The 10806-nt window shown below is 43.7% G+C and overlaps 1 protein-coding gene across 6 annotated transcripts in view; it reads right to left on the bottom strand.

Moving 5' to 3' along the window:
• Positions 1-2413: 2413 nt before the first annotated feature.
• LOC125447503 (microtubule-associated serine/threonine-protein kinase 1-like) overlaps positions 2414-10806 on the bottom strand; it is a 139657-nt gene continuing 131264 nt past the window's right edge. For all 6 annotated transcript variants that reach the window (XM_048521936.2, XM_048521934.2, XM_048521935.2 and 3 more), the window contains 3 exons: positions 8780-8916; positions 7650-7840; positions 2414-7159 (listed from right to left, as the gene is read on the bottom strand). In XM_048521936.2, the coding sequence (XP_048377893.2) occupies positions 5175-7159; positions 7650-7840; positions 8780-8916 (2313 nt within the window). In that variant the 3' untranslated portion in view covers positions 2414-5174. The remainder of the gene's footprint in view (positions 7160-7649; positions 7841-8779; positions 8917-10806) is intronic.

The raw sequence follows: 10806 nt of genomic DNA, 5'->3' as shown, positions 1-10806 counted from the left end.
TCACAAGTTCAATTTATGCCATTTTGATCAGTGTGACTCAGTTGAGGAATTTGCATGTTTCTCTGAGGATCATTCTGCTCAATTAAAGTTATTTAAAGCCCTGCTCCATAATCCGAACAGCCACATCAACTTCTGAGAAATCTTAATTGGTTCCTAGAAGTCAAATTTTTTACCATTTGCAAATGTTGGTGAAAAATCTTGATTGAATAAAAAGAAATCAGTGGAACTATAAACAGATATTGCCACTCTCAACTCATGCCAGCCTTTTTGTTAAGCGTTCCTCAGTGGAATTTTAATGACTGTGAATTCGAATACATATTGCTGTAACTGGAGTCTTATGCTTCACTGTTCATTTCTGTCCACTGAAACACATCCTGATCAAAATGCTAGCCCTTTACAGATGCTGCCAGACCTGCTGAGTTTTTCCAGCAATTTCTGTTTTGGTTTCTGATTTCCAGCACCTGCAGTTCTTCCAGTTTTTAAAATGTTAGCCTTTGTGGTTTAAACTCCCCCTCATCACTGTCTTCTCTAGAAAGTGCTATCATTTCCACACCTATCACAATTGCTATGATTGATCTGTACATGTGAAGAATGCTTAACAAAGCAAAACACAATCTGAACTATCTTGTGTACCCTAGATAGAGCAGTGGTATTGAATTAAGACTATATTGAAATCACTGGCAGCATATAGTGAATACCATCTTTAGATCACAAGGCTTGAGGACAAAATACCAAAATTGGTGGAAAATATCTGACTGAAACTATTTTTTAAAAAAATGAACAATTTAATATTTGAAAAATGAACAAACCTGCCTGTTGTAATATTCAAGTTTTTCAGCACTGTTACAGATAGCGTGATGAACAGGTAGATGACAGAAGCAGCTCAGTCATTAATGATTTGGTGTCTTATTGCCAACAAAAATGCTTTAAAATCTGTGTATTAATAATTATCTTCACATCCATTCTTCAGAACATACAGAACTGGAGTTCAATTGAATTGATGGACATCACACGTAAGAATATATTAAATAACAACTCACAACTTCTATTTCTTTAAAATAAAATGGGACCTTTTGCAAGCCTACAACATCACAGTTAAACAGTGCAGATATGTTGCACTTCCATCCTGGATTGTCATTACAGAAAACATTCTGTTTTCGATTCATATTTATCATCACCTTATAAACTAACACACGAGAGGGAGGGAGAGGGAAAATCATACCATAGCATCACACAGGAATGTTCAGCTTTGCATAGAAGCATGAAAATTTACACAATATAGGTGAGCCTTTCGGGTAGCATGGAGACTGAGCTGAAACTACAGGCAGCGATGGCACATGGTGCAGAGGCAGACACCACAGGGCACCAGGAAGGGATTCTCAGTGCAAATTGGATGAATGTATCTAATAGGAACTGATAACACCATTTTCATGATTAACGCATAAACCCAGACATCCAATCCTTACATCCACATCCAAACCCGGTCCAGGCAGATTCAAACTCAGGATGTGGCACAGATACACAAAAGAGGGTGGTAGGAACTGCCGATGATGGAGAATCTGAGAATAACAAAAGTGTAGAGCTGGATCAACACAGCAGGCCAAGCAGCATCAGAGGGAGGGAGCAAGCCAGACGGAGCAAGAGAGCTCCTCTCAGACCAATAGTTAAAGCACATGGACTGCAGTGGTTCAAGAACGTGGCTCACCACCGCCATCGCCAGGGCAGTTGGGAGTGGGCAATAAATCCTGGCCTTACAAGTGAGGTTACCTATATAAAGATGGATGAAAGTTATTTGAACAAAGATGGCTCAGAAGACAGAAATTTAAATGACTTCCACCACAGCTTGGTGCAATGTGTGCCATCGATCTAGGGAGATTTTGGGTGGGATCTTCTCTGGGATCTCCTGAAACCCTGAGCTGCCATGCTCAAGTGCTCAATTAGGACCCAGACATTGGGCTCATCATCCAGTGGGTGGAATCTCAAAGCTGGAGGGCCAGTAGCGCCTCTGGCTTGAAAGCAGCCACAGGATATTGGTGGCAGGTAAGTGAAGGAGGAAACACTTCAAAATGAAGGATACAGCCCCTCCACAATATGGCACATGGCTACTTTTGTATGCAGGCAAGCAGAAATGGTGGCTGATGAACATTACCCCATCCCCCTCCTGTGGCCTGCTTCAGGAGGCTGCTACTATAACCCACCATTGCAAACCTCTCCCCCATCCTCAAACACATCTCTTTCCCTGACACACACACACACACACACCTCTCCCCCCCCCAACTTTCAAACACACACAACTCTCTCCCCACTCACACACACCTACCCCCCACCCTCACACACACACACACACACACACACTCCTACACCCCCACCCTCACACATACACACCTACACCCCCCCCCCCCCACCACCCTCACACACACGCCTACCGTCCAGCCTCACACACAGCATTCCATTCACTGGCTTTTAGCAGGATCAATTGGCCACCTCATTCCTTTCTGACACCTCTCCCACTGACTCTTGACACCCAACATGCCCCATCTCCACACACAGACACGCACAGAGACACACAATATTTAGCTTCTGGAAAAATTATCTGGGGCAGTATGGAGCCAGGAGTTTGGCACACCCACATCAGTGATACAGGATTTCATGCTTCTCACCTTCATTACAGGCCCCAACTGGTGGGCTAAAAACTCCATCCTTTGTCCCTTTTGTTCAGGGCTAGCTGCTGGCAGGAAGCTGGCCAGTTCTGCACAGGGAGAGTTTTCAAATCATTGTGAGGTGTCAATCCTAGCCACTATCTCATCCAAGGAATTCACAAAATGGATTGGTAAAGGAGGCCTTTGGAACAAAATATTGCCCTGGAACTGTGTGCAGTGAGGAAAGAGAGACAGACAGATAGACAGGAAAGTGGAATGGTAGTAATGTCTGAAAAGAAGAAATATTCCCCACAAGACATGACAAGCCCATGGGGATGACAGGAAAAGCAAAAGTTTTACCCATGATTTATTGCAGACCTGTGATATTCTCCATTTTAAAGCAGTCTATAGGATCATTCACAATAATTCCCAACATATTGTGTACACACTGTAGACGTGAAAACAAACCAGGTGAAGTCATTGACAGTTGAGGAAATGCTAAGACAGACCTGGTTATTTGAAACTAAACAATACAGAATGGCTGGGTATGCATTTTGAGTCAGATCTGTTCAGACATGTCAGCACACATCTCCAGGACACGTGGGACATGAACCTGGATCTTGTAGCCCTGAGGCAGCAACACAGGATGGCTGGATAACCTCAAAGTACCAGGGTCAGTCTACAAGTTTGTTGTTTATTGTGAATTCGAATCTTACTCTCCCTACCCTCACTTTGATTCAAAGTTCTTCTGTTCTGGGACATTCCAGTACCCAGACTTCCAATGGATGGACTTCTAACATTTCAGCTGAGTCATGGTTATAAACACTTTCACTTTGGGCATCAGCCAGTCTGTTAGCTAACTGGAATCTCTCAGTGCAGGAGGAGGCCATTTGGCCCACAGTACCCATGTTAGCTTGCTGAAAGATTTTAGTCCCTGTCACCTTTTCTGTTATCCTCTCCCCTTCAAGTATTTATCCAATTCTCTTCTGAAATACTATCGAACTTTAAAAATAGTTGTAGCAATTGGTTGCAACTCATCAAAAGGCACAGTAGAATTTGACTTTAACAATTCAACCTTTTGCTACTCGTATTGGCTGCTGTTACAGTGCAACTCAGGTGCACATTAACATTTCATTGAGGTTTGCAACCATTCTATCAGACCAACATTAATACACAAAGTTAGCTCAATGCTTGACCCAGTTACAGGAATACGTTGGAAAGAGGAATTCACCAGCGAGATGCAACTAAGAAGGTGCTTAGAAAGACTGAGGGTTGGTCTTGTACCCCCTGCCTTAAAAGTACTTGCTGCTACATCCGACTGGACCGATTTTATGTGGTCTGTTTAAATGGCTGTTCTCCTGATAACATTTCAAAGCGACAGAATGGAAGATAGATTGCACTGCACCAACAGGCAATAAAGCTCAACCATAGGACAGTAACCCGTAACACCATCAGAAACCCTTTGCATTTAACAAACAAGCAAGATGGCAGCTGAATAGCAGTTAAATGCTTCAAGAATTAATGTGGTAAACTGCACCTGACCTGCCTCCATCTTTACACTGATATCAAGAGCTGGTGCCATGCAGATTCTTGGCAAATTAATATTTTAATGACAAAGACCAGTTATCACCAATCTGAGCTACCTAAAGAGAACATGGTACTGGTATGCCAATTGAGAGATTGGCCCAAAGTGCGACAGTTTCATTCGGAATCTGAAAGTCTGATAGCTCTGGGAGTTGCTACAAGTAACTATCTCTTTGAATCTGAAATGCAGTGTGTAACTTCACAAAAAGCCCAGGGGCCTGGGAATGGAAATACCTATCACACTTTTGTTAAAGGGACTGTTTGCTACATATCACAGAGCCCTCATCTTCTGAAGCTGATTGGAACAATAATCTGAATCAATGCCTCTGTTTTGAACAGTCAACAAGTCAGGCAACAAAAATAGCCTCAAAACCAGGCCATAATACAGCTAGTGTGTGGACACAAACATTCCACGCTGGAATGGAGGGCAAGAACTGTTTAAAGCGCATTAACTTTCCTACACTACAGCCAGTAACAGATGCATGGGTCCCTATAATAACACGTGCAGCGCTAATTCTGAAATAATTCAGAACATTTTCTAAGATTGCAAGGTGTTGATAAGGGTTAATGCTAATCTGCAGCCAACTTACATAACTTCAATAATTTACTAACCTTTTTACAAGAGCACTTCAGAATATTTAACTATGTATCATGACCACATGTAGAAGCAGTTTAAGCATGTAATGCACTTAGCCAGTATATTTTATACATAAACATGCAATCACATGATGCTGAAACACTATCATTTTTAAACTTTTCACATTCTTTTGAAATATCTAAACCTCTGGTAATTTTGTTTGCAACTTAACAAGCACCTTGGCAATCAGAATCTGAGATTTTAGTATTTTTTTTCCTCAGTTGCATGGTTTGATTCTTGCGTCACGAACAGTCTGATTTATAATTCGCTTTGCTCGCCCTTTCATTTGCAGGTCTTTCGTCACTGAGCCCTTGCTAAAGTGTCTGACGGGTTATCTCTTTCTTTTCATGAACAGCCACACTGCCTATGTCTTGTGAGGTTGCCATGGAGACTGGCTTAGTGACTGCTCCTAACAGGGCTGTGGAGTTCCCTTGTTGCTCAGCAAGTGTCTTTGCATTGTCCCCTGCCTTCCGTCTTTCTGCTGCAGCTGGTACCACAGGGATGGCCATTTTCACGGGCCCAAGTACACTCTTTGCCACAGAGGCCAAATGGTTGACAAAACCTGGTTTGTCGGAGCACAACGACACCACCGCTGAGGATCCTTGCCCAGCTCCGCATGGTGTAGGGGTGGGTGACTTCTTTATTTTAGTCTCCGGAGCCCCTTTAACCTCTACAGATGCCTCACATGCTTCTTTGTAACAGTTAACTGGGGCACTTTTATCTACAGCATCGGGTCTTTTGGCTGGTTGCAGGAGGCTTTCCTGAGGCAAAATCTCATCACCGCAGATTTTCTTCTCCTCAATCTTGCATGGCTGTTCAATGTTATCTTTGGTCTCACAAGCCATGCTCTTCTTGTGGGCATCTTTTCCATCAAAAAGCAGCTTTGCAGCATCCAGCTTAGAAGGAATTTCCACTGCTTTGCCCTTCTCCTCATAGTCCGGCTGGGAACTGGCTGCTGGAGATACATCTTTTAGCTCTGACCTCTGAGTTGGCAACGTCATGGTGCTGTAGTCTGGCATTAGTTTGCAGGCACCATCCTGGTTCTGGGAGCCAGGCCCTAATGGTTCAGTTTGCACTCCTTGATGTCTCCGGTTCGCAGGATCGACGGACCGTGTTTTCCTGGGTTCCTTGGAGTGATTTTTCTCTGGAGGTTCTGAGACGCAGTTTATTTGGACTGGCTGTGTAACATTGACATTAAGGCTGATCTCTACAGGTGCTGGAGACATTTTCAATTCGGAAGGTGTTTGCAAAGTATCCGGTCTGGAGATTTGTGATAATCCAGAATACTTGTCCATGCGTGTTGTTGAAGCAGAGGGAGAAGAGGCACCATTCTTTACTCTCGTGGTACCAAATGGTGTGTCCTTACCTAAGCTTTGATCTGACTTTTTGGCTGCTCCTGTGTCAGAAGATGGATCAGAAATCTCGGCCTTTGAAGCTGCAGTCTTTCCACTGGTTTCCTTTAGCGATGAAGAAGAAGAACCACTACTTCCCTGCACTTCAGCCAAATGTTTGGTCATGTCCTTAATCCCACTGGAGCCACTCTGACAGTTAAATGTGGAACAGGTTCTTGTTACGCCTTCATGATCCACATTGACCCCTCCGACTGGAATCTCCTCATGATCATTGATTTTAACTTCTAGTTCCTGCACTGGGTCAAGTCCTTCCCCCCTTTCCTGCCTGATTGTCGAGAATATATCTCTATCAATCAGTGGAGACTCCTGTCTGCCCAGCTTCCTTACAGCCATCTGTCGGAAAGGACCCATCTCACTGCTGTCACTCTTTGATCCCAGGACTTCTCCCTCCGATTCCATCAGACTCTGCAGACTAGTGTCAGAATGCAGGCCTTCCTTCCGGAACTCCGAGTGGGAGGCCTCGAGGCTGTGCTTTCGGATTGCGAGCTTCTTCTCAGAAGAGAGCGGGATGGACAGCTTCTCTGCTGACTGCACTCTCTTGAGGAGAGGGGACCTGGGGGGCTCTGCACTCTTTGGCCGCGGTCTCACCACCGGGGGCGACGAGTGTAACTTGATATGGAAGGTTTGGGTGGTGTTGGAGCTGCCGACCGTGTGGGCGGGTAGCGGAAATGAAGGGTGTTGAGGGGACGGGTGAGTAGGTGACGGAGTGTGAGCAAGAGGGGACAGCGGGATGTTCCCAGCTGACTTGCACCGTGCTGATCTGTATTGGCGTTGGAGCTTTGGGGACAAGCCGTGAAGGCTGCTGGGCCGGATGTGGTGCGGGGTGGCCGGGGAATTTGGTACACTTGAGCCTGGGGAGCTACTCTGAGACGAGTTTCCCCCTCCACCTGTAGGGAAGACAAGAAATGTATTAAACTCGGAAAATGGCCACGTACATTTGAAATAAATTGATTCTTACCACAGCTTAAGTAAGAAGTACAATAATGCATTAGGGAGAAAAACAATTAAAAAAATGAGAGGGTGAGATAAAATGGAAGGAGGTGGCTCATATGGAGCATAAACCCCAGTATAGACCAGTTGGGCTGAATAGCCTGTTGCAGTTCCCACAATATATTTAGATTGTAGGGGTTATAGGAGGAATGGCAGTGGATTTTTGGTTTCCCCCGATTCGCCACCAGATAATCAGACTCCTAATGAGGAATGCAACAGAAAACCAGCAAATGTCCTCTTCAATACACAAAATCTTAAACTGTGGGTTCTAGTAACGTGCAAAAATGGAAAACAGTCATGTAGGTTCTTTTCTCAGCTTAGAGAAAAAGAAATTTCATTGCACCATCACCCACTTGAACAGAATCAGCTACATCAAGCAGTAAATACCTAAATAGCCAGAGTCTGGCGTTGGTCTGTAGCTCTGCGTAGGCGAGCGAGCGGAGAAACTGTGTGTGGGCGAGCCAGGTAAACTGTCACTGGATGAGAGCGAACGGTTCAAGGACGAGAGACTGCGGCTCGTGTGCAGCAGGTTAGACTGTTTGGTTATCTTTCGAAACAAAGAACTTCGCTTCTTACCACTGGAGTAGAGAGGGGAGAAAGAAGGAGAGTTTGAATCATCCAAAATTAGTTGGCGTGCCATTAATCCCACAAAATTGCAGTGTGGAGCAGTCAACAGTAACAACAGGTAAAAGCAGGATTACGAGGGGTAGGCAGCATATCTATCATTCTGCTTCTTACACTTTGACCCTTTGAGAGCACACCACAAAGAATGAGAGTAAATTGTTTAGGGAAATGCAACTCAACATTGTATTGCTTGCTGAATAAAAGTCACTGCTTATCAAGTTAATTCATTTTTTTTTAGATTAGATTCCCTACAGTGTGGAAACAGGCCCTTCGGCCCAACAAGTCCACACCGCCCTTTTTGCAGCATCCCACCCAGACCCATTCCCATCACCCTATAACCCACTCACCCCTGAACACTGCAGGCAATTTAGCATGGCTGATCCACCTAGCCTGCACATCTTTGGACTGTGGGAAGAAACTGGAGCACCCGGAGGAAACCCACACAGACATGGGGAGAATGTGTAAGCTCCACACAGACAGTCACCTGAGGCTGGGGTTGAACCCAGGTGCCCGGCGGTGTGAGGTGCAGTGCTAACCACTGAGCCACTGAGCACTTTGAGATATTTATAACGTCATAGGGTGCTACTGTAATGGAAGTCTTCCCCTTTATTGAATTTCAGGTTCTGATTTGATCGAGAATAATGTAATAACACTTCGAAAACATGGAAAGTCAGCTAGTGTCCTCTTCGATTAATGGACAAAACAGCAATGGGTTTTAAATGCTCTCAAAATGAAAACTGATTTGTACATTCCTTCTCATCTTAAAGAAAAGCAACTGAAATTCTCAATGTATTTCACTCTAAGTGCATTAGTATTGAGGTACACTGTTAAGACTGTCCTAATATATGTGATGGACAGGAATCGAACGTTCCAAAATCAATTTACATCCTTACCCCTCCTGCCCTTCCTTTCCTGTGCTTTTCTTATTCCTCCTTGCCATTTTGGCTTTGTAGCTGGATCTCCGGGCTGGACCAATCTTGATGGAAGTGTTCTCAAATGGTGTTGTGGTTACAGTCACTTTGCTTCCACTCTGAAACAAGAACAGGGCAAATTCAAAGCAAGCACTGATGCTTCAGTGCTAGATCTCTTAGACAACTCTTCAAACTTATTATTAGCAGTTGGACAAAGACAAAACAAAGAAAAAAGTTGAAATTCCACATTCCCTCCCCCGTGTTCTGAAGTTTTTCAGTAGGATTGGAGAAGGAGGAAACACATGTTTGGTTTCAAAGGCACAATTGACAGCTGACCAGTCGGGCAAGACTGTAATAGTTTTTCCAACTCAGTGAAATGGTATCATCCAGTGGAATGTGGCAGAGTTACCCGAGCCCAAATAGAATCATTGAATCCCTACTGGGTGGAAGCAGGCCATTAGACCCATCGCATCCAGACCGACCCTCTAAACAGCATCACACCCAGACCCAGTCCCTCTACCCTATCCCTGTAACCCTGTATTTCCCATGGCTAATCCACTTATCCTACATATCTCTGGACACTATGGGCAATTTAGCATGGCCAATTCACCTACCTGGCACATCATTGGTCTGTGGGAGGAAACCAGAGTACCTGGAAGAAAACCGCACACACACAGGGAGTATTTGCAAACTTCGCACGGACAGTTACCCAAGGGTGGAATTGAACCCGGGTCCTTGTGAAGCAATAGCACTAATCACTGTGCCACTGTGCCAAATTAAGCAACATATTATGTTAACTAAGGTATAATTGGGTGAACATTTGACTGGGTGCAGCTCTTGCTGTGCAGTGGTAGTGTCACTAATTCTAGGCCAGGAGACTTCGGTTCAAGTCCTACCTGCTCCAGAGATGTGCAATAACGTTCCTGAACAGGTTGATTTAAAAACATTCACAGGGAAGAATTAATCCATGCCATTTTGTGATGTTTAAATTGAAATAAAACAGACTCGTAATATACTCTGTCTAACTAACTTGTAACCTTCATGTTTAATATGAAATTATCCTGCTCCCAGACCACTGCCAATGTAAGTGTCCTTAATGGGATTTTCCAGGGCAACGCTGAGACTCACTCCCTGTTCACATGGCAGAGATCGGAAAAATCCTTGATTTCCCACACACTGAGTTAAGCCCACATCCTATCAATTTGCAGCATGCCTATGAAGGCATGCGTATCATTCAAAGACATTGGAACAGATTCAGGGCCCAAGACAGCAACCTGGACTAAAGTTCGCTTGGCTTTGCAGCACAATAAATTCAGTAAAAATTAACCTGACTTTTTAGAGCAAAGTCTTACATTCTGCATATTTACTTAAAGCAACCTGCCTTTAAATGGAGGAGATTGTGGACCCAGCAAGCACTCAAAGACTATCAAACTTTTAACTTTTGAACTTTTTTTTTTGCAGTTTATATTAAGAAGGACTTTAATGTTAACTATTACGTTTTTTTTAACTTATTCTATGAATGTCTGTAATGCTTGACTTTTTAACTTTGTTTCTTTTACTACTTTATACCTGAGTGTTTTTGTACCTCAGTATCTTCTTACCCAAGAAGACACTGTATGTGGCAACATTAGACACTTTCAACATTAGACACATTGCAGTCCTTGAGTGCACATGACAATTAAATCTAAATCTAAACCGAAATCTTTAACTTGTGTCCTTAACACGCTAAAACTTTCCTGGACATTTCAGAAGGAGCAGTACCAAGTAAAATTTGATACTCAGCCATGTAAGCAGTTATTAGGGCAGTTAAGGACACCTAACATTGTGTCAGATTTTAAGGAGATTCTGAAAGGAGAAAAGAAAGGTTGACAGGTGAAAAGATTTCGAAAGAGAATTCTGGAGCTAGAATCCCAAGCAACTGAAGATACAGTTATCAATGGTAAAGCATCTAAAATCTGTGAGGGTTGTAGTGTTGGGGGAGGTTACAGAGATAGTGAAAGTGGTTGGAT

Source organism: Stegostoma tigrinum, chromosome 35 (assembly GCF_030684315.1).
Source record: "Stegostoma tigrinum isolate sSteTig4 chromosome 35, sSteTig4.hap1, whole genome shotgun sequence".
Classification (NCBI taxonomy): domain Eukaryota; kingdom Metazoa; phylum Chordata; class Chondrichthyes; order Orectolobiformes; family Stegostomatidae; genus Stegostoma; species Stegostoma tigrinum.
The sequence above is the reverse complement of the archived record's forward strand: the minus strand, read 5'-3'. Positions and strand labels throughout refer to the sequence as shown.